Source organism: Protobothrops mucrosquamatus, unplaced genomic scaffold (assembly GCF_001527695.2).
Source record: "Protobothrops mucrosquamatus isolate PMUCROS unplaced genomic scaffold, P.Mucros_1.0 scaffold1186, whole genome shotgun sequence".
Taxonomy (NCBI): domain Eukaryota; kingdom Metazoa; phylum Chordata; class Lepidosauria; order Squamata; family Viperidae; genus Protobothrops; species Protobothrops mucrosquamatus.
In genome coordinates, this window is record NW_015387399.1 from 417,121 (window position 1) to 441,863 (window position 24,743).

Below are 24,743 nucleotides of genomic sequence, written 5' to 3' on the forward strand. Positions count from 1 at the left end.
GGAGCATTCACAGCTTCTGGAGGCAGGTTGTTCCACTGTTTAATTGTTCTAACTGTCAGAAAATTTCTCCTTAGTTCTAGGTTGCTTCTCTCTTTGGTTAGTTTCCCTCCGTTGCTTTTTGTCCTGCCTTCAGGTGGTTTGGAGAATAGCTTAACTCCCTCTTCTTTGTGGCAGCCCCTGAGATATTGGAACATCCTATCATGTCACCCCTCATCCTTCTCTTCGTTAAACTAGACATACCCAATTCCAGCAACTGGTTTTTATATGTTTTAGCCTCCAGTCCCCTAATCATCTTTGTTGCTCTTCTCTGTACTCTTTCTAGAGTCTCAACATTTTTACATCGTGGTGATCAAAACTGGATGCAGTATTCCAAGTGTGGCCTTACCAAGGCATTGTAACAAATCACTTGTATTGATTTGTTGTATCTGGGAGAGTTAGTGCAGAAGAAGCAACAAGAGATCTAACTGCCGTGAGCCATTAGGAATATATGACAATTACAATGATGTTCTGTTCCCAATTTGCTTCCCTGAATTTCCATCTGTGTTTTAATTGCTTGTCTGATGGTTGCTTTAATCTTGTCAACTGCATTGTACTTTATAGTGTAACATTGGTGTTTGTTTACCCAGCCTTCCAGATTTTGTTATAATATTATTGTATGATTATCATGGATTCATCCACTGTATGTGCTATATTCAATTATGCAGCATGACATAAATATAAAAAATGTGTTTAATACTCTACCCCGTTCCAAAATGATGACAAGTCAGGGAGCATATGAGAAACTGAAATGAAATTTAAACTCATCTGCTAATTGGAGTAAATGTTCTGAACTGAGAATAAGTAAATTAAATCCAGAGCAGGGTATATGTCAGCAGGGAATCTTCTTTAGGATGCTAAGGGCATTGCATGATGTAGTTTTAAGTCTTCCCAGGAAACAAACTAAACTAAACAAGCTAAACACCGCCATTGCTGAGTGTTTTTGCGTTTTTCATCACTCCAGGCTTTCCTGCTGGGATAGAGACACTTGTGCAAAGTAGCTAATGGCAATGCTATTATTAAGTGATTAGCAGGGGGCTCAGTTAATTTCCGGAGTGCTTTTGAAGTCATGTCTGGTAATGCCTAAGGGCTCTATAAATTAAGTGAGGATGCTGAGTACTGATTCTGCGCTTATAGTTATGTCAATAAATCTGGGTATAAAATGTACCTTACTTCTTTTAATCTTACCAAAGTAATGCAATGCTTTTGTTTCTACAGGCCTTGAAGCTCTACAGGTTCTTTGAGACCTAGAATGAGATTAGAGTATAATTGGAAAGTTCAGTTCAAAGTAGGCTAATCTACTTTAGGATGCAGAGTTGGGCTGAATCCATTGGTGACCTCTCACTGACAACACCAAAAATGGAATATACTTAGAAATTGTGACTAATTTATAATATTGACTAAAATCGGCTTTATTTGACTTAGTACATTGTTTTGGCAAAGGAAGGATTCAATTATTAAACCACACAAAATATATGGAAAACATTTGTGCCTGATTCCTTTTCAACTTTATTTTTAATTACAAAACAGTAGAAGAGCTCGAAAAGAAAACTCATTTTTCTGTGTATCATTGGAATTCTTGAAGCCCCATTATCTTCTCATCAGAACAGCAGGAGAAATTCCAAATAAAAGAATCTCAACAATTTATAGTGTTGGTACTTGACTGATAATGCTCTTTCGAAAACCAAACAGAAAAAGCCTGTTCTTCAGGTATGGAATAGTCTGGTTGCTATCATAATTCAATGAATTATGTGAAGAAAACTTTGTTTTGACATTTTCAGTTCTAGGTACTAGTCCCATGAACTGTGATCAACTGCTTATAAAAAATATATTAAGACTATATATTGAACTGAAGACATGTTGATGCCTGAGGCAAAGGACAAGATCGCATCGCTTTTCATTCCACATGCAGAAATCTATTGGACTGGTAGACAGATCTCACTTCAACATTTGTATTGGGACAGTGTTTTTTTCCACACTTGACAACAGTATCATAATATAGGATTGTAAAGCTACATGGCATTCATAACTCTATCTTCTGAAAATTAAAAGTACCCAGAATGCCTTAAAATATGTAGGAGACTCTCACCATTCTTCTTTCTGTCCAGTAGTAGGGCGGTATAGGAAATAGCATCTGTGCATCTCCCCCCCACCAGTTTTCTTTGCAAAGTAAGAATCAGTTATAAATCAGTTCTGAATGACACTTTTTGACTCATTCACAGCTTCCTTTACCATTAAGGAAAAATTGGAAAAACCTTTTCAGGTCAAACACCACACTTGGAGCAATATCCTGGGAATTTCACTGCAAATATTTGCAGGGTCAGGACAACATAGTGGAAGAGGCAACAATGAAACAGAATTTGCTTGAATTACATTTAAATGTAATTAATTGAAATAACCTAATATAGAAGATTATTATTTCTCATGTATTAAGTGATTTACATCTTTATATTTATGAATTACTATAAAATTATTAGCAACATTGAGAGGCTCCAGGGAGTAGGTATTTTTTCTGGTTTGGTGGCTATATACTGTGTATCCCTGTGGCAGAAGATAGTGCTATTCTAAAACTAAGAAGGAACGGGGGGGGGGGGGAATGTTTATGTAACTGAAATAATACATGAACAATTTTCATAGAAGCAGCATATTAAATCTTTGGTTTAATGGACCTCAATTTCATGGATTTAAGATAAAAACAAGATAATTTTTTTCTAAGTTCACCTCATTTAGTAGATTGCTCATTGAATTAAGAGTGGTTTGTTAAATCAAAGTTTTATTAATTTACCCATTTATTCTATCTATTTTTATAGTGGTTCATCTTATGAATGGCTTTATAGATGATAAGCAGCACTGTAAATTGCACTCAGTTTCTAAACTCACCGCTACCTCTACTCTTATATTCTGGGCCAGCTGTAGTTTCCCAGTAGGCCAGCCTCATGTAAGTGCATTACAGTAATTCATTCATGATCCAAAGCATAAATAATGAATAATGCCTCCCATTCCATAAATTGGTACACAAGACACAAAAGCCCTCCTGGACACAGCTATCACCTGTTCCTCAAATAAGACCCATAAGTCCAGGAAGTTCTTTAAAGGATGCACTAATTCTACATGGGACATTGAAGGCCCAATGAAAGCAAAAGAAAGAAAATCTCCAGATCCAGGAGAGTTTAAAACCCAAAGCTTTATGGTCTTGCTAGAGTTGAGCTGAAACCTGTTTTCCCAATCCAAACCAGGAGTCTCCTGTATTTGGAGTATAGAAGTATACTGATGATACCAAACCCCATCCTGGCAAATGACCTTAACCAGAGGATCCATACAGAAGTTAAACATGAGTGTTAGAGATGTACTTGGATTTTCTTTTCTCTATCTTCTTTTGCTTACCTTCAAATTTTTCTTGCACTATGTGGATGACAATCGGAACTTTGGACTGCAGGGACAACAGGTATGAATAGAAAAAGAGGCAAAAGACACCTTGGTGGGATCCCATTGGTGGGATCCCTCTCTGGCATCTGTTCTGGGTGATTCCAAATCAAGTGGTTTTAACAAAAGGTATCCCCAAAAACTGGAGCTTGCCCTATCCTACCTATTGGGAAAGGGCAGTTTTCCCATACTTCTTCCTCTTGGTATCTGGTAAGGTCAAGCATGAGAACACTTTAGAGCAGGACTGGCTCAGGAATTCTGGGAGTTGAAGTCCACAAGTTGTAAAATTGCCATAGTTGCCACCCCTGCTTTAGACAGAGCATCTTTCTATAATGTAATATGGGTTTGACTTTAATTCCCTTTATTCCCCAACCATCTTAACCTACAGTCTTATTGTTAGAGGATATTGTTTTCCTGTGTATGTGGACTCCAGCTGAGGGAAGAATGCCTTAGAATAAGGGTGTCAAACTGCCAGCCGACCGGCCGGTTGCATCATGCTGAGGCCGCACCCACCTCAACTCTGGCAATGCAAAAAAAGTCATGATACGTTGCAACACGTCACATGACGTGGCGAGTTTGATACCCGTGCCTTAGAAGAAAGTGAAGAAGGGAGCGAGAAATGAGACTTTTAAAAAAAACAAACCCTATTCTGTATTGTTTTCTGCCAAGTAAATTATCACATTTCATTCGTTATTTGGGTAGACATAGATTATTCCAGAACTGGAAGGAGCTTATAGGCATGAGAATCAATCAATTTATTTATTGTTTTTATCACCAGTCATAGCAAATTATAGAAAGATTCTGTCTTTGCAATGGAAAAAAAACCCCTTCCAATGAAAATGGTCTAACTGCAGGAGACATTTTCAAGAAAAATATTGTAAAAACATTTTTCATAGTTTGAATATCTCCCTTGGATTAGGATCCTGGGTTTCTAAAGAGCTATAAAATTAATACAAAGCAAAGAAAATAAGAGATGCTATTGTTTTGCATTCCCACTTGGAAAGGATAATCAAAGTACAGTGTAGTGAAATACTGTACATGGCAGAGACTCAGGCTTAAGATACAAACTTTAAGACAGCTTTAGTTTTTGAAGACAAATCGCCCATAAAGCAGCATGGTGGCAAGAGCTAAGAAAACACAGTACGGATTGCACCAAAGTGAGAAGATGAAAGACCAATAACATTTTTGCTAGTTTTTAGAAAGCACAGGAAAAGACAGTATTTTCAAAGGGGAAAAAAATCTCTCTTTTTTCCTTTCTCTTTCTCTTTCTTTTTCTTTTGTCTTTCTTACTTTATATTAGTTTTTATCTTCTTGTTTAAATGTTTCAATAAAAATTATATTTTAAAAAGGAAGGAGTCCTTTTATGGCATCAGGCCATAAAACCACAGGATTACAGCAGAGAGTCATAAACAAGAGCAATATTAAATGATTCTAATCTAGCCTTACACATTGTATTTAAAAAACTTCTTTCTATGATAAATTTTGGATACAGGGAAGTTCCTTGATAGAATACAATATGGATTATGAAAATTATCTTCCATATACTTCCAAGTGATGAGGCTTGTAGCTGCAGCACAAATATTTAACTTTTTTCAATAAGGCATGAACTCTGGAAACTTCAGATCTTCTACAATAAAAGAGGATTTCATTTCCCTATGGGTTTTTTTTTTATTGACACTGAATATTGATACTGACACAGAAGGGAAAAAAACAAAGTAAGATCTAGGAGAGATTGGATTGGATTGGATTGAATACTTCATTTGGCCAAGTGTGATTAGATACACAGGGAATTTTGTGCAAAGAAAAAAATAAAGTATAAGCTTTATATAGATTTCCCCAAAAATGTTAATATGTAAGGACAGGGTTTGAAATTATTTACACCACGTTTTACTGAGCTAACAGAGTAGACTATATGATTCAGATTAAGTGTCATGTAGTCACAGAGCACACATATTTTCTGAATTTGCTTTTTTGCTCCTAGGGTACATTCATTTCACAATTACTATTTATTTAAATATGTTTTAATATGCAAACCAACCTACTGCCTGCAAACGAAACATTGAGCATGGAAATCAAATATGCCCTGATTATCTTTACTGTATGCTTCTTATTTTGTAAAGAGTTTCAGATTAGGCACAGATTAATGAATAGCCCTTTTTAAGGTCTCTGCGTACTTTGGATTGAAAGCAAACGTGTGCTTCCATGTGTCTAATAGCACCTGCCTGCAAATATAGCACCTGCCTGTATATCTTTAAATCAAGCACATTTTCCCAAGACTGTATGATAGCCATACAAACTTGAGAAAAGCTTCTACTTCTACTTTAAGGATTTGCAAAGGGATGCTGTCTTTTTCCACAATACTCTCCAAAATTCTGGTCAGTCCTATTGCAAATTTTAAATATACATTTTAAATGCCCAATCTATTATCATGCTAATATTATACTACATCCACCTGGGTAACAAAGAATTTGTTTAAAAGGAATAATAGCTGGAAATTTAAATATCAAGTGCATTTTCATGAGATATTCTGATTAAATTGTAATTTACGCACATTTCTGACCACTTTTCCTTAGTAACTTATAATAACAACAACAACAACAATAACAACAACAACAACAACAACAACAACAACAATAATAATAATAATAATAATAATAATAATAATAATAATAATAATAATAATAATAATAATAATAATGTTTTGGGATTGCACCCAAGGTACCTACTACTATTGGTACTACCCTTGCTTTTGCCATAGTCTTTCTATTTCTATTTGTAGGTCTTTGTATTTTGTTATCTTCTCCAGTTCTTTCTCTTTTACTCTGCTGTCTCCAGGCACTGCCACGTCTACTATCCAGACTTTTTTGTCTTTCTTATCAACAATTGTTAAGTCCGGGGTGTTATGTTGAAGGTGCTTGTCTGTTTGAATTCTGAAGTCCCAGAGCAGTTTAATTTTATTACTTTCTATGACTTTCTCTATTTTATGATCCCACTAGTTCTTGCTTACAGGCAAATGATATTTCTTGCAGATCTTCCAATGCACCATTGTTGCTACTTTGTCATGCCACTGCTTGTAGTCAGTCTGTGCGATCTTCTTGCAGCAGCTTACCAGGTGGTCCACTGTTTCTTCAGCTTCTTTGCATAGGCGGCACTTACTTTCTGTTGCTCTCTTCTCAATGCGGCCTTACTAGGAACTGCTTCCATCCTGCGACGATATCTGTAATACCATCAAACATCCACATCTGCCTATCCCAGATCCTTGGTAAGGACTCGATAGGTAGACAAAAATGCCAAATCCAGTCTGAACATCTGGCTGACTGTGCAATGATTAATAATAACAACAACAACAACAATATTATTATTATTAATAATAATAATAATAATATAAAGTTGGAAGGGACCTTGGAGGTCATCTAGTCCGACCCCCTGTCAGACAGGAAACCCTATACCATTTCAGACAAATGGCTGTCCAGTCTCTTCTTAAAAACTTCCAGTGTTGGAGCATTCACCACTTCTGGAGGCAGATTGTTCCTCTGGTTAATTGTTCTAACTGTTAGGAAGTTTCTCCTTAGTTCTAGGTTGCTTCTCTCCTTGATTAGTTTCCATCCGTTGCTTCTTGTCCTGCCTTCAGGCGGTTTGGAGAATAGCTTAACTCCCTCTTCTTTGTGGCAGCCCCTGAGATATTGGAACACTGCTATCATGTCCCCCCTTATCCTTCTCTTCATTAAACTAAACATAGCCAATTCCAGCAACCGTTCCTTATATGTTTTAGCCTCCAGTCCCCTAATCATCTTTGTTGCTCTTCTCTGTACTCTTTCTAGAGTCTCAACATATTTTTACATCGTGGTGACCAAAACTGGATGCAGTATTCCAAGTGTGGCCTTACCAAGGCATTGTAAAGTGGTATTAATACTTCACGTGATCTTGATTCTATCCCTCTGTTAATGCAGCCTAGCACTGTGTTGGCTTTTTTGGCAGCTGCAGCACACTGCTGGCTCATATTTAAGTGATTGTCCACTAGGACTCCAAGATCCCTCTCATAGTTACTACTATTGAGCAAGGTACCACCTATACTGTTCATTTGGTTTTTCTTGCCTAAATGTAGAACCTTACTTTTTTCACCATTGAATTTCATTTTGTTAGATAGCGCCCAGTTTCAAGTCTGTCCAGATCCTCCTGTATCTTAAGCCTGTCTTCTGGAGTGTTGGCTATTCCTGCCAGCTTGGGGTCATCTGCAGATTTGATGAGTTCCCCATCTATCCCCTCGTCCAAATCGTTGATTAAGATGTTGAAGAGCACTGGGCCTAGAACAGAGCCCTGGGGCACTCCACTACACACTTCCGTCCATGTAGATGCAGTTCCATTGAGGACCACACACTGAGTACGGCCGGTCAGCCAGCTACGAATCCATCTGGTGGTGATGCTGTCTAACCCACATTTTTCTATCTTATCAAGTAGTAGGTTGTGATCTACTTTATCAAATGCCTTACTGAAGTCCAAGTAAATTATATCCACAGCATTCCTCTGATCCACTAATTTTGTCACTTGGTCAAAGAATGCAATAAGATTTGTCTGGCATGATTTGTTTTTGACAAACCCATGTTGGCTTTTGGTAATGACTTTGTTTGCCTCTAGGTGTTTGCTAATTCGTTGTTTGATTATCTTTTCCAGAATCTTCCCAGGTATTGAGGTCAGGCTGATAGGTCTGTAATTTCCTGGATCCATTTTTTTTTCTTTTTTGAAGATGGGAACTACATCAGCTCTTTTCCAGTCCTTAGTAGCTGACTTTAAACTGTTGACTAAAACCAAAGAATGAAAGCTGGGTGTAATTATGGATTTGCACAGTATGTGCTTTTCAGCTATTTTAATACGATATATGTGGGCCTCCAAATCCCAAGTTGCTTGTTCTTAACTTTCACTTTTATAGGAAAATATGTGCCAAAAATGAATCTAAATTCCTGAGGTTTTAGTGCCCTGCCCATTATATTTCATTGAAGAATATGATTTATTTGAAGTAAAACTATTCTGTTTGAAGCTTTGTGCTTTTCCAGCTGCGTTAAGAGGCTGTAATAATTGCAGAACGATATATCACATAATCAAGTACTGAAATTTGAATGCTGAAGAAAGTATGATTTTCTTGGAAAGGAAGTTTACCTTGAAGGAAGATATTGGAATGTTGGGCAGTTGATAACAATTTCATTTTTATTATTCCATAAGCACACCTTGTTTTTGAAATGAATGTTAGTTAAATAAAGGAATTTCAGAATCTTGAAACAAACACTCCATCTAGTGTACAATTACCAACATTGCTTCTTAGTTTCTATTTTCTGCTGTCCATGAATTGTGAAAGATTCATAATCATTTCTGTGTGGGATGTGGGCAGCTTATATTATCTGTATGTAGTATTTCACAGGCAGGCCAGTTTACTTCAGAGGAAATTATTATTTCTGCAGAGTTTTACTGACCCTCTTGGTAAGTGCTGAAACAAGATCTCTGTGTAGTTATCTGTGCTCCTACAGGCAAAAGGAGTGTCTATTTAGAAAGCTGGTGAAAACATAGAATGTATTCACAAGCCATGCTTAGTGATTACTTTAAACCAGTGTTTCTCAACCTTGACAATTTTAAGGCATGTGGACTTCAACTCCCAGAATTCCACAGCCAGCAATGCTGGCTGTGGAATTCTGGGAGTTGAAGTCCACATGCCTTAAAATTGTCAAGGTTGAGAAACACTGCTTTAAACTATATTTTCTAATAGCAGTTATCTGAGTTCATACACCGCATTAAGCCAACCATTGTGATTTAGTACCATGTCTGAAACCAGCCTTTCACATAGTAATTATTATTATACTTTAGAAATAATTCCATGTACCCTTTCCCTGAATATTTTTAAGGAGAGAGTTAGACACTAGGACAGCTTAGAAAGACATGAAGCTTCAAAGAAGAGTTCCTCATATATTCCTGGTTAAAGGCTTGCTTGCCAGAAAGGGTGATTCCTCATATAGGAAGCTGTTCATGAATAAGTTTATTGTCATCACCAAACAGTTAGGAAACAGTCTAAGACTAACACACATACAAGTTATGTATTACTAAATTATTTAAATTTACTGAGGATTTAGACAGGTTTAGGGGTGAATACAACTAATGGAATCTTTTGCTGAAATACTGCAGCAGAAAAAGATGAGAAGCAAAGGGCTCCTGAAATGTCTTCGAGGAGTACCGTAAGTGAACATTAAAAATGTTAAGCAAATGCTTGAATTTATGACTGTTATAACTGGTGGTTTGCAAATCTCTGAATGCTTTCCAAATAACAAAAATTAGTTTTATTAGGAACAATAAGTCATCACTGTTTTTCGATTTTCATTAGTTTCAAACAGGGAACTACGGAATAAAATAAGCATGTTATGAGATTCATTCCTGGCATAGTCTCTATGGTGGTTTGGCATGTTTGTTTTTTTCTGGAGCCGTTTCCAAGTGCCATTGAGACCTTTATCACTTGTCATCTTTGGTTATTCTAATAATCTCTTTCAGGGCCACGGGTCTATTAGACTGGTATGCTTACTTGGGAGCAGACCAGATGTTCAGATGTTCAAAGATTTGACAAACAAGCATCAGGCTGAGAACATAATATTCAGAGACTTGCTCTCTTTCAGAAAACAAAAAAGCAGTGCAAAAACATCCAGAAATATGTTTGCAGCAAAGGCAAAAGTACTAGTAATGGGACTGAAGATTAGTAACATTTATTACATGTTTTGTGACAAGAAAGCCCTGATGATGCTAATATTGGCGTTCAAATATCAAATACTCATAATTTAGATGTGTAATGGCTAGTGTATCAGTTTTCAGTTATACATGTATATGTATAAGACTTGAAGAAAACTGATTCACAAGCCATTACACATTAAATTATTTGAACAAACTAGACAGCTGGTCCTAAGTGTTTGGTGTAATAAGAAGAGACCAACTTGTAGGACTGCCATTGAAAGTCACTCAACACGAACCCAATTCTTATAAACCAATGAAGGGTAAGAACAACTCTTTTTAAAAGCAGATTAACCAAGTATTTATGTAATAGTTCATGACAATAGTATACTATTTTCTGAGACCATGTAAAATGAAATATGTATTTCTATAGCATAACAGTGACTTTGTAAAACAGACTAGATTTCTTGAGTAATCTTACCATTTCTTCTTTGAAATTTTGGTCTTCTATCAAAAGAGCATTCCTAATTTACAAACATCAATACAGGAAACAAGACTTTAAGGGATTTCTTTCTTACAAATACTGGCCCTTTTGCATTATACTTTGTACTACCACATTTAGGCTCCAATCATAGGCATTCTTGGATAAATTGGAGAAAACTCATCTTCACAAGATGGTGTGTGCCTCTGATCTGGATGGTGTGTTTTTATTTTCCCTCACTTAAACATGGCCTCTCAATCTTGTAGGGCATCAGACCTGGGATGACAATTTCTGAAAGCCCTGAACTCTTCAACTGTACCTTATGGTTCCTTGAAACTGTTGTTCTCCTGGGACAACTAAGTCTTCAGGAGAAAGGGCTCTCTCAATGAAGAATTCTCCAGCCCAGAAATAACACAGGGATCCTTAAACAGAGATTCTTCCTGCCACATACTCAGCCCCTAAAAGACTCAACACGTGCTGCCATTTCAAATTTGTCAGTATATTCATACTTTCTTTTAATGTTATCTTATTTCATAATTTCTTTTAATGTTTTGGTATATTACTATACAAACCTTTCTATGAAATAACTGTATTTATAATTTCTAGGCATTTGTCTTTTCTTTCTCTTTTTTTCAAAATAACTACATTTTAACAAAAATCTTGAAAGCCCCTCCCCCTATTTTTTCCATCAAAACATCTTTGAAAGCACTGTTGTAAACACAAATTATATTTCCACTGCAAATCATCATTTTACTATTCTGCAATGTAGTGGAACAATGTCCAAAGCAATATTATAAATATAATTAGCAGTTGGTAGTTATCTTTATGCTTCCAAAGCTAAAATGTCAGAAATAGTATAGGAACCCATAAGACCTACAACCAGCTCTGTTTGCTTTAATACTGAATAGCTAAAAAGCTTATCAGAAGGAAAGATCCTTTTACCAGTGATTTTTTTTTGGGGGGGGGGGTAATTTTCATTGTCCAAGATTAAGTTTCCCACATTTGTTCTTGCTGTTATTCTATTCAGAATGATGTATTTGTTGTTGCAGATTATGGCTCTATTGCTAGCACCTACATGGCTAATCATTTACCTTGGGCTACTGAGATCTATCCAAGCTGGTGCTTATTATGGGATCAAGCAGATGCCTCCTCAAGTGCCACAGTACCAACCCCTTGGGCAACAAGTACCTCACATGCCATTGGGTAAAGATGGAGTGCCAATGCAGCACATGGGAAAGGAGGGGTCGCACCTATCATATGGAAAAGAATATATACCTCAGTATATAAAAGAAATTCCACAGATTCCCATGCTTGGCAAGGAGAGGATTTCAAAGAAACAGAAAGGTAATATGGGCAAGATGTCAGGTAGGTTGGGCTTAATGACTGGACCAAGGTCTCCTGATGAGCTTCAATAGCTAAAGCTAGATTTGAAAATGAGTCTTTCTGGCCCTAGTTCAGAATCCTAATTATTCCATTATACAGGATGGAAGAGAAGGCAAGTTTCATATATTCAATATTAGTTTGCCCAAATGCGTAGAATATATTGCAAACATCAAAAATCAACGTATATGAAGAATATTTTGTTGAGCTTTTTTCTTTTTTGGTTTTGGGAAAAGGGAAGACTCCTTGTGCATTTATTCTAGAAACAGCTATAAGCTCAAGTTGGAAAGAGAGTTGGCAACAACCCCAGATGCTTAAACATCCCTTTTTTCAACTCCCTATTTCTAGTTGTGCCACCAAAATTGGTCATTTTCCTCATCCATTTCCAAATGTAAAGTTTATTCTGCCCTGTTACCAAAAACGTTCTTATACCTGCCTTAGGCAGAGTGAGATGGCTGCCTCAGATGGCAGATTCTGCCAGGAAAAGATGGAATTCCAAGACAGTCAGGCATGTCCCCAGTAGAAAAGGTGAACAAGGCTTGTCAGGTTTACCAGGACCCCCTGGCGCTCCTGGAATTGGAAAACCAGGTTTCCCTGGTCTTAAAGGTGAGAGGCCATTGGCAAGCAAAGGCCTATGTGTGTCCCATAGCCTATACAGCTTGTTGTCTTTAGTGCAATAGAAGACATTGACACTTTCACTAGAAAATTTTAGTGAAATACTGAAAGTGGCAGGGGAGTGCATCTTGTCCATTCCCATTTTCATATTCTTATCTTCCAGATTTGGAGAAGTTACAAAGTGATTGTTTCCAACAAGTCATTTTTCTTTACTTTTCTAGACTTTGCTGCAGAAAAACACATAAAAATGTCAACTTGAATATGGGTATAATTCATTAGGAACAATTTAGGAAAACAAAAAAAACGGGGGCCAGGAGCATTGATCACAAAATTGGTAATTCTCTTTGAAAGGAGGTAGTCCATCTTTTCTTTGAACATCAACTATTCTGTAAAAATAATCCAACTAGTAAGTTGATACTGTACATCAATTCTTCTTGAAGCATATTGGTTACATCTAAGCAGTCAAGATGAACGTTACTATTCCTTTATTTCTTTCTCTTTCTCTCTTTAAAAAGCAGAATTGCCATTGGCCAGTTTGAGAGGTGAACAGGGTCCTCCTGGAGAGCCTGGACCAAGAGGCCCTCCGGGAGCTCCAGGGCTGCCAGGACATGGAGTACCAGGAGCTAAAGGAAAACCAGGACCACAAGGATACCCAGGAATTGGAAAACCAGGCATGCCTGGAATGCCAGGAAAGCCAGGAGTAATGGGAGCTCCAGGATCAAGAGGTGAAATGGGGCCAAAGGGGGAGAGTGGACCTATGGGAATTCCAGGACCCCAAGGACCACCAGGACCTCAAGGACTGCCTGGAATAGGAAAACTAGGTGACAGAGGATTACCGGGACAACCAGGAGCAAAGGGTGAGCCAGGAATGAAAGGGCAACCTGGGGTACAAGGCCCACAAGGCCCAAAAGGAGATAAAGGTGTGGGGATTCCAGGGTTACCAGGGCTAAAAGGGCCACCTGGTTTATCAGGTCCCCCTGGTCCTGTTGGACTTCCTGGGATAGGCAAACCAGGAATGATAGGGTTTCCAGGCCCTCAGGGAGCTTTAGGCAAGACAGGAATTCCAGGGGAACCAGGGCCACGGGGTTTAGTTGGGATTCCTGGAATTCAAGGTCCTCCTGGTCTTCCAGGTATAGGGAAGCCAGGACAAGATGGAATCCCAGGGCAGTCAGGCATGCCAGGCGGGAAAGGTGAACAAGGCTTGCCAGGTTTACCAGGATCACCTGGTACTCCTGGGATTGGAAAGCCAGGTTTCCCTGGTCTTAAAGGTGATCGAGGCATGGGTGGTGCTCCAGGCCCACTGGGACCTAAGGGTGAAAAAGGTCACATGGGCCCACCTGGCATGGCTGGGCCTCCAGGGGAACCAGGCCAACCAGGCCAGCCTGGATTAATGGGGCCCTCAGGTGTGATGGGATTCCCAGGTCCAAAAGGAGAATTTGGAGCTGTTGGACCTCCAGGACCTATTGGTCCCAAAGGTGACCTTGGTTTGCAAGGTTTCCCAGGGAAACCTGGTTTCCCAGGAGAGGTGGGCCCATCAGGTCTGAGAGGCTTGCCTGGTCCAATTGGACCAAAAGGAGAAGCTGGTCACAAAGGTTTACCAGGTTTGCCTGGTGCTCATGGGCTGATGGGCCCCAAGGGAGAACCTGGAAAGCCAGGAACTCAAGGCCATCAGGGCCCTACTGGAATCCCAGGTATTACAGGACCAAGTGGCCCAATTGGATCTCCTGGACTACCTGGAGTTAAAGGTGAACGGGGTTTGCCAGGCCCACCAGGTTTTCCGGGAATGGGGAAACCTGGTATTGCAGGGATGCCTGGACCACCAGGGAAACCTGGATCACTTGGTGCTCCTGGTCAGCCAGGTTTCCAAGGACCTCCTGGCCCCCCTGGCCCTCCTGGCCCTCCAGTAATAATGCAACCTACACCGCCAGCAATGGGACATTTGCCAGAGGTGGGACCAGGACTTGATGGAATAAAGACTCCATATGGTTATAAGGGGAAGAAAAGCAAAAACGGTGCTGCTGCCGCTGCCGCTGCCGCCGCCGCCTATGAAATGCCAGCTTTCACAGCTGAGCTCACCACTCCTTTTCCACGGGTCAGGGTTCCTGTGATGTTTGACAAGCTCCTTTATAATGGCAGGCAGAATTATAATCCACAGACTGGTGTCTTTACCTGTGAAATCCCTGGGATCTACTACTTCGCTTACCACATACACTGCAAAGGGGGAAATGTCTGGGTGGCATTATTTAAAAACAATGAGCCATTGATGTACACATATGATGAATACAAGAAAGGTTTCCTGGACCAAGCTTCCGGAAGTGCCGTTGTCCAGCTGATGCATGGTGACAGAGTTTATATCCAGATGCCATCTGAACAGGCTGCAGGACTTTATGCTGGGCAATACGTTCACTCATCTTTTTCTGGATATTTATTGTATCCAATGTAAACTGCACACTCAGACGAAATGAAAGCTCTTTTTTGTGTTTCCAAATCTATATCATTGAAAGGTGCATTTATTGATCATTTTTTGGACCAACATGTACAATATTAAAATAAAATTACAAATTTAAACATTATACGTACAGCTCATTATAAAGAAGAACTATTGATAAGCCCAGTGTTAATTGGCGTGCTGCTGTACAATGAATCTTTTCAACATTTGTCTGCTTCTTTGCATTAAAAATTATGTCATGTCAGGGTTTACATAAAGTGCTTACTGATCACTTGCTTCTAGGGTGAAACTTCCAAATGGAAGGTGACAGACCAAGAAACAAAAGTTTATTCTATAATAACACTATAACAATTTGTTTATAACAAAAACTGCAATGACTTAAAGAAGACTCCATAATCATGTACCAACTTCTCTTTACCAAAATTTCTATTTTTATGTGAAGATAATTTTTTTTTATCTAGATAAGATTTTTATGTGGTCATATCGACAAAAATAGTAGAAAAGGACAAATCTCAGTGTTAGAAAGCAATTTAATTCTTAGCAAATTGACTGAAATCCATGGCATTGCTTTTTTTTCCCCAGCAAGCAATAGGTCATATTTATATTGCAAGTAAATGTTTATATTTCCAGATTGGTTTATGGAGTATTGTAAATCAATGACTTAAGAGGAAAAAGGGTGTTTACAAACCAAGTAATGTTAGTGCAGCACAGATTAACAGTTGCATATTTGACCTATGGATCACAGAAAATAAATATAGAAAATGGCAAGGTGCATTTGAAACCAGGTAAGGCTGAATTATCTAATACACAAATAGCCAATATGTGATCATTTTTCATTGTTGATCAAGAAATGATAGGACTGGATGTTTGATATGCTCAAAATGGAAGCTTATTCATTTTCATTTGTCCTTTAACAAAGGTGGCTAGCAATGACTGAGAATAGCACAGTCCTTTAGTTTTGTAAATTTTGTAATCCATATGAGTTGCATAAAAGCAATGCCATATAACAGAGTAATTATCTTAATTTCATCTATCTTATGGAGTATTCCTAAATGCCTATTTTGGCTTTTAAATATATGGAGATTAGAAATTCATATGTATGTGGGAGCAGCAAAATACTGTGGCTATTATTATTTCATCCTGAATAAAGTCTATCTGGTTGCCAAGAATTGACACCAACTTAATATCATATACATAATAACTTGTATTGATTATTAGTGCCACACATATATTATGCCAATAATTATGACATCCTGGGTTCTTGAAAAGAAATCAGTCTGTATGAAGGCCAACACAGCTAAAGAACTGGCATCTCACATTGTTGTGTACATAATAATAATAAAAAGAGACATGGCATGGCAAAGTATTACATGGCCAGTACGTTAAAAAAAATGGCAGACAAAGCAAATAAGACTAGGAAAGCTGAAGAAAGAGACAGAGGGGCTAATTCTAGCTACGCAAGAACAAATCCATGCAACACTAAAATTGAGAAGCCAGCAACAGAAAGCAAATGTCAAAGCTGCAAAGAACCTGAAGAAACAGTGTATCACTGTGTAAACTCCTAAAAGATTCACACAGACTAACAACAAACAATGGCCTAACAAAATAGCAACAATGGTGCATTGGAACATCTGCAAGAAATACCATTTGCCTGTAAACATGAACTGATAGAATCACAAAATACTAGTAATAAAATGTGAAGAAGGTAAAGTGTCTGGGATTTTAGAATTCAAATATACAAACATACTTGCCCCAGTCACAACTGTTGATAAAACAAAACAGTCTGGATGGTAGATATTGCCCAACAGAAGAGAAGAGAAAGAACTGGAGAAAATAAAAAATACAAAGACTGGTAAATAGAAGCAGAATGACTATGGCAAAAGATAGCAAAACTAGTACCAATAGTAATAGGCGCCTTGGATGCAATCCCAAAACATCTGGAGCACCAATTTAGCACGATTGACAAAATCACCCTCAGTAAATTGCAAAAGGCAGCTTTATTTGGAACAGCTTACCTCCTACAATCGGTAACACCATCAAACAACAACATCTGTCTATCCCAGGTCCTTCAGAAGAATTTAATAGGTGATAACAATGCCAAATTAAGTCTTAAAATCTGGCTGACTGTGCAACCAACCATAATAATACATTAATTATTTCCAGTCTGCCACTAAAGATAGAAGTCTTCAAAGTGCTGTTGACATAATAAATCCTATTCAAGAATAAAACAGCAAAAAAAATGAAAATCAACAAATATACAGCAGTTATAACAAACATCCAGCACTGACAGTTTTAAAATCTAAACCATCTGAAACTTAAACTAGTCCATTAGGAGATGTACATGAATGAGTAAAGAGAATAACTCAGAATTCCTATGCTTGCAGCGATAGGTCCTGCATAGGAATCCATTTCAGAAGCATGAAGTTACTGATGAAAGGCTTCATTTTTATTTTCTTATCAATTTAACAGTCCTCAAAAGATTAGCACATGAGAAGGATTTTCATAACTGTTTCAAAGTATTAGTAAGTCCCAGTAGAAAATACTCCCAATTACCATTTTTAGTTAAGCTTTTCAGTTAACACAGACTCTAGAAGGATACTTGAAGGACATAGATGTACCTGAATAGATCATGCTGAAATCCTGTGCCTCTACTGAACAATATTTGCATGTGTAAGAACTGGAACTGGGATTATTCTGTTGATCAAGAAATTATCATGTGGATTGTTGCTTAACAAGAGGAACTGCAAGGGACTAAATTCATCCTTTCTTCTGCTTAACAGAAATCTTGTGATGAAAACTATCCAGATTTCAAAAGCATTATATGCAGTGCCACCTGTTTGATCCACATCAAACAGGTGCATGTGTAGGGCTGCCCAGATCTCATTGATTGCATGTATTCAAGAAGCGCAAGGACTCCTGGGGAGACTTTGTTAGAATGGGAATGTCTAATCTCTACTCAGGATTTAACCAAGTTAATCTCTGCTCTTGTTACTTGAAAAGTTATAGACAAAGGATATATTCAGGAAAAGCTTGAAAGGGGAGAAGGGACTCCCTTTCTGCCATACCTAACAAAATTAACTTTTATTCATGGCAGCCATATAGCTAGAGTAGCCCTACATGGATGAAATACTTATTCCTCATTCAGATGGTTGGTGTGAGTAGAAGCATCTATGGAAAAGAAGTTACTTCTAGCTGTATAGGAGTTGAGGAATTAATGAATTTGGCTTCTAGTTCCTTTGATAGCTTATGATTTTTTCTTGACAGGGGTGTTCATAGGAAAAGTAATCTACGAATTATTTAACTTCCATGTGCTTTTTCAGTGTTGCATAACACGTTTGTTTTAAACATTCCAATAGACTAATCCTTATTGTTCCTACATCTTAAGTGAAATTTTCATGCTTAATTGAAAGATTATCCTAATATAGGGGATGTATACAAATCATGAGGGGAATTTCCATTATTTAAATCTTAATGCATTACAGCACAAACTATTTGAGAACAATGGGCAATTTAAAGATCTTTAGGCCAGGTTACTAGGGCGAAGAAATAAAAAATGAAAATAAGAAATAATTTTGTATTTAAGTTTTTGTACTGATTGCAAAAGGTCTCATTAAATAATTTTTACAACATTCCAGTATTTTATTTCAATTATTCCAGAGATGCACAACAATAAATCAAGTTTTCTGAAATGTGTTACTTGTGGCTCCTGCAGATTATCCTCTACAATTATTGACTGCACTAGTTTTGATTGCTCATATTACATACAAATAGCAATTATGTAGGGATGATGAGGGCTGTATTAATTGACCATAACTACTCTGCCTGGCCATACCCAATGCAGTGCAAGTTCTGGGGGGGGGGGAGAACAAATACAGTATTTTAAATTGTTAATTTCCCCATGAAGGGAGTTTCTGCATGTAGAAAACAGCAGATACTACTCAATTTAGAACACACAAACAGGTCAAAAATGTTAGACAATAACAATTAATAAGGAAAGGATGCTAATTGTTATTGCATCTGCTGTGACAAATCAATAACAAATCAGTTGTGCTAGAAAACCTAGAAAAACCATGTGCTTCTTTCCATAAAGCACCCATTCAGCAGCCTGTCTCTGCCATCATCATAAGGGACACACAAACAATAAACAAAACAATAATTCTCATAAAAGTGAATAAAATTATGTATGGGATAGTGAAATTGCTTGAAAGATGCATTTTTCTCTCAGGAATAAGATTGGATCCTTGAAACTGTATATTGGGGTTTCAGATCAAATATTATTTATCTCATACGCAATTAAATTATAGAATTCGCTACCACAAGTAGTAATCACAAGTTTATTTTTAAAACTCACATTTTAAATATCATGAAATTGCTTTATTTTAATTAAAATAGCATTATCATTTAATGTTATATCCTATTAAACATTTTAAAAGGCCTTTTTACAAAACTGTTTATTTTTGCAAAATCTTATAATGCTAATTTTAATTGTAATTCAAAACAAAGCTGTTTTGATTATTACCAAAATCCACTTTACTATAAAACTGTAAACAGTCGGGGTAATTTATTCATAATTACCCAAGAAATATATTATGGGATGTAGAGTGTGAATATTATTGGGATATTATAGTAGAGATAATATTGTATTGGGGAGTACTATTGTGGGATAGTGTAGTACTGACATAGTGTGAAAACTGTATTCATGTGGGGGATGCCCATTACTGGGTAACTTATGAATCATCATTAACAGTGTAAATTCATCTGTGTTGATCTGCATAGTATTTCAAAAAAGCAATAAACACAAGCATATATTTTAACATATTTATTATAACAAAAATAAGTCTCTTTCACATTAAACTATTATTTTACACAAATAATTACAATGGGCTTTAAAATTTGCCTTTGGATATAAAAACAAAACAAAGCTGAACAGCCACTTAATAGCATGTTACTCCGAAAACATTTTCAGAAAGTAGAAATGATTATTTAACTGTTAAGAAAGTTAAGGGCTTGGGGAATACAAACAGCAAATATTTAATATAACAAAAGCCATAATACTACTTTTAATTTTCAAATTAAATCATAACATTTCAGAGGATAATAAAAATTCAATATTAGCAAAAATATGACTCAGGCCAGTGAAAAGTTCAAGGGTGTAAATCTTCCACAGTTTGTTTCCAGTCTCATATATATACTATTAAATTATAAAACAAATTAAGAAAAAGTGAAACTACTTTCAAAAAGAGTGAGACTATATCCTTAATTCAATTTTAAATGGTCAAAGTCAGAATCTTTAATATTTGTTTTTAATCTAGATAATAACAAAAGTTAACCTTTCACGTAGTACTATGAGATGATAAACAAGATTATAGAAGTACGGCTGATCACGTAACATACAAAATATGGAATGTAGCTGAATCCAAGGGGCACTAGAAAAGAGAGGACTATTTGAATGTAGGCAGAATTAACCATGAAGGGATATGCAAAAGTGGGAAATGCAGCAAGTCTTGCTTGTGATGCATGATACACCAGCTGAAATGTCCTTTTCTTAACAACATTGAGTTTTATTTTGCATCAATCCTGAGACCACAGTGTTCTACATGTGGAATTTACAAAGCAGAATAAAAATACAAATAAGCCTCAAAATTGTAGGCCAAGTGCACAAGAAACTTTTGGAAAGACAGTCTATAGATGTGATGAATGTGCAAAGTACCTCTATATCAGAAACAATTTATTGTTTTTAACACATTTCATAAGTGGTAAAGGCTATGCCAGGCACAAGTCAGTGTAAAATAAAGATATTTGGAGTAAGTTTCCATGCATTCCTTTAGGCATAAGGAACCTATTTTGGCATTAGCTTATTCTGGACAAACATGCTGGGAATCTTATTCATCAACAGCCATCAAAGTGAAATTATGCATCCTCCATTAAGTTTCACACATGCCTATTCTTACATGGCAGAGATGCTTCAAAAAACCCTCCTCTGCTATCAATATTTCAAAATAAGCCTGATTACTAATTTTCTAAAAGGACCTTGAATACCTACTCAGCAGCAACTCTATTTCAAAAATGTTGCCCAAGTCCCAGGCAACAAAGAACTTTAAAAACACGCCACAAAGAAGCTATTTGAAAGCCTTGAAAAGAAGAGGAACAGTTATTATCTCCAATTTGGTGCTGCTTAAAAATAAGATTTTTCCTTTTGATTGGGACAAAAGAGGGAAATAGCTGGAGAGGATCAAGGACTTTGCAGCCAAAAGCCTTTTTAACATTGGCTTCAGTTTACCTGTGTCTATATCATAAGACCAAAGATGCTCAAATCATTTAATGATGATTTAGTAGAAATAAAGAAATTGACTTGTAAAACATAAAACCATATTGTTGCGTATGTCAACCAAGTGGTTTTCCAATATTTAGGGCTATAATGTCTGAAATTGCTCTTTGATATTTATAAGAACTGTAGCTCAACATCTTTGGAACATATCCCACTAGCTACCTCAAGAAGCTTCAAAAACACAAGTCATCTGCAGCCATCCATTAAGCAAAATTAACAAGTTAAGAAATTATGTTTTCTAAAGAGCTAAATATTAATTTAGAGAAAATAGGGTAAAATAAAATCCAAATAAACTCAAAGATTTAGGAAGACTGTTCTACTAGAAGAATACTATCATCTTTTATTTAAAGGGACTTTGGACCATTTGAATTAGTAAACTAAAGAATGTCAAATAGTTTTGATGAAAATATTATGAAAGCATAATATTTGCCACTTAAAGATGAGCAAGTAAAATAAGAATTTGATATCCCTTAGCTAAGCTATTCTTTCAAAAGAAGACTGTTTCTGAAAAATGTCTAGACTGCTGTAGGGATTCTACTTTTACTGACTCTGTGCTGTGTCTTTGACAACAGTGCAGTGCTGACCTTACAGGTAAAAATTGAGAGCAAAAAATACAATAAAAGTAAAAAAACCTGAAACATTTGGAATAAACAGTTTTAAAAACATTCTGAACAAGATCCAAGAGTAACCTTCTACAGCAGTGATGGCGAACCTTTTAGAGACCGAGTGCCCAAACTGCAACCCAAAACCCACTTAGGTATCGCTGGGTGCCGGGTGAGTGTGGCCCATTGGGTGGGTGTGGCTGCGGTGGTAACAGCAGACTGGGTGGGACTAAAAAGTTCAATCAATCAACTCCAACTTTGCAAGATATTTTTTTTCCCCGCGAGAAGTTGAAATTGATTGATTGATTGAACCTTTTTTTTGGTACATGGCGGCAGAGGCCTAAAGCGAAAAGCTTTTATAAAACCCAGCGACAGCGCACGTGCCCACAGAGAGGGCTCTGACTGCCGCCTCTGGCACCCGTGCCATAGGTTCGCTACCACTGTTCTACAGTATTCCATATTTTAAGGAGGGATATCCACTGGGAGAAGGCAGGAAGAGGGATAAAATATTTTGCATTCACAGAATTGCACTGTATATTTAAAAAAGGCTCGTGGAATTTTGATCATATAATCATGGTCACCATTATGACTTTTTTTTAATCCTCCCTGTAGATGCCTCTGATTTAAGCATCTATTGCAACATCTTGAATACATATTAATTAATTCAAGGAAATTCAGAACAGAGTGACTGCTTTAGTTTTGCTGTTCCATTATTGAAAGTGAATTGCCTTACTCATAAGCCATTTTTTGCATTGTTCAGTAGTTATCACTTTAATCCATGCACACATCACCTTACTGAAAACAGCATAGTTTGCAGTCTCATTTTAAACAAGATTTAAAAACTATATGCATTTCCAGCACCCTGTTATGGAGACCAAGTGTATAAATTTTTTAGCACTTCACTTTTTTATTCATGATTAAAACTCAACAGAAGGGACATTTTATATTAATGTTTTATCTTGACTTCTAAATTAAATTAACATGTTTGTGTAAATGACTATGATAGTTACTTTCTGGGAAAACACTAATAGTATAGCAAAGACATTCTTAGAAGATATGTGAGATAATTTTTTTAAAAAAATTGGCAAATTTCTATAAATACTTTATTAAAAAAATAATTCAAATAAAAATAATTCCCCCATTCACTTTTACAAAAAATAGTGATTGTTCATTAATTTGGTTCTTCTGTGAGATTGATAACAATTTGGTGCTTTATAAGCTCCTTCAAAAATCTCTGCTCTGCATCAATGTCATGATATTCATTCTGCAAAGAACAATAAAGGAAAAATACAAAACTCAGAACTAAAAGAAGAAAAAGATAAAACTTTAAATCAGGGTTTTAATCCTGATTTATGACTGCAATTTCAGTCGTAAATCATGATAGTCATAAAGCAGGTCACCACATGACTGGATACAATTTTGCAACTTTTTTTTTGCAACAGTCACTATTTATTTATTTGATTGATTGATTGATTTGTATAGCGCCCATCTCAGCAAATGATTCTGGACGGCTCACAAGTCAGAAATATACACTACAATCAAAATCCTAAAAACATTTTAAAACAAAAAAAAACCCAATAAAAAACATTAAAACATTTTAAAAAGTGAAAATGTTTGAGTACATACAAAGCAAGACATCAGGCCTTGTTAACAACATACCAGGAAGCAGAGCCCTTGGCACATGTAGCGCCCGCGGCTTGGGAGTTCAGCCAGGCCTTTAAAACTTTATGGAAGGCTAAGAGGGTTGGGGTCATTCTAATCTCCAAAGGGAGGATGTTCCACAGAGCAGGGGCTGCTGCAGAAAAAGCTCATCTTCTAGTCCCCGTCAGTTAACGTTCTTTGGCTGACAGGATCTGTAGCATTAAGTGAATGCTGCGGTCGTTAAGTGAACCCATTTTCACTATGGGGCAGCCACATACTGAAAACAAATGCTGTTTTCCAGAAAAAACATTATAAATTACATTTACATGACCATGGGGGGGGACAGCAGAACTTCAAAACCAGATCACCATTAGCTTTTCCGGGGTCCATTATAACTATGAACAGTCACTAAGCAACTGGTTGTTAAGTAAGAACTACCTGTATTATGTTCAAACTATGTTTTCAGAGCTTGATTTGTTGATTCTAAATAAAGCAGTTTATTGGCATGCTAACTCTAATATGGACATAACAATAAACATCACACTGAGTAATGACCAATGATAGCTCAGAATGGTTTTGTCTCCTAAACTTCCTTTAGGTACTGCTGCCCCTCCCCCCATCCAAAGCTGATCTGTAATATGAGATACAGCCTTGAAGACTGTATGAAAGAAGGGGTGGATATCCAATATCAGATCCCCAGAAAATGCTTTCTGCTACTACAAGCTGACATCTGATACAACCCAGTGAAAAGGAAATACATTACATACATATAAAAGAAAGAAAATAGGGCATTACCTTAATCATCAAAGACATGGTGTCATTACCATAATAGTGCAAAGAACTGCTGTGATCCTTCAGGTTGTACTTGAAGCCTGTCACGTGAACTTCAGTACATATATCAAAGGCAAAGGCAATGGCAATTAACCCTGTGGTGGGATGTTTTGGTCTCTAAAAAATCAAATTATAAATATATTTGATTTTTAAACAGATTCATATATGCCAAGCCAAATTTGCATTTGGAAGAAATATGGCAAATTCTATACCAATGTCTGTCTGCTTATCTATCTAGTGTTTATTTTAGTAAACCAG

General features: G+C 36.9%; 2 protein-coding genes across 2 annotated transcripts in view; one reads left to right on the plus strand and one right to left on the minus strand.

Annotated features, from left to right (window-relative positions):
• The first annotated feature begins 11,318 nt into the window (after positions 1 to 11,318).
• COL8A1 (collagen type VIII alpha 1 chain) lies at positions 11,319 to 15,178 on the plus strand. Its single transcript, XM_015820813.1, has 2 exons — positions 11,319 to 11,983; positions 13,153 to 15,178. Exons 1-2 carry the CDS (start codon positions 11,668 to 11,670, stop codon positions 15,075 to 15,077), a joined length of 2,241 nt encoding a protein of 746 aa, XP_015676299.1. The 5' UTR covers positions 11,319 to 11,667; the 3' UTR covers positions 15,078 to 15,178.
• A 7,933-nt stretch (positions 15,179 to 23,111) lies between these two features.
• The window catches only part of ST3GAL6 (ST3 beta-galactoside alpha-2,3-sialyltransferase 6), a gene marked incomplete in the record, with an annotated part of 48,028 nt that continues 46,396 nt past the window's right edge, over positions 23,112 to 24,743 (minus strand). Inside the window, 1 exon segment of the mRNA XM_015820814.1 lies at positions 23,112 to 23,277. Within this exon segment, the coding sequence (XP_015676300.1) occupies positions 23,185 to 23,277 (93 nt within the window).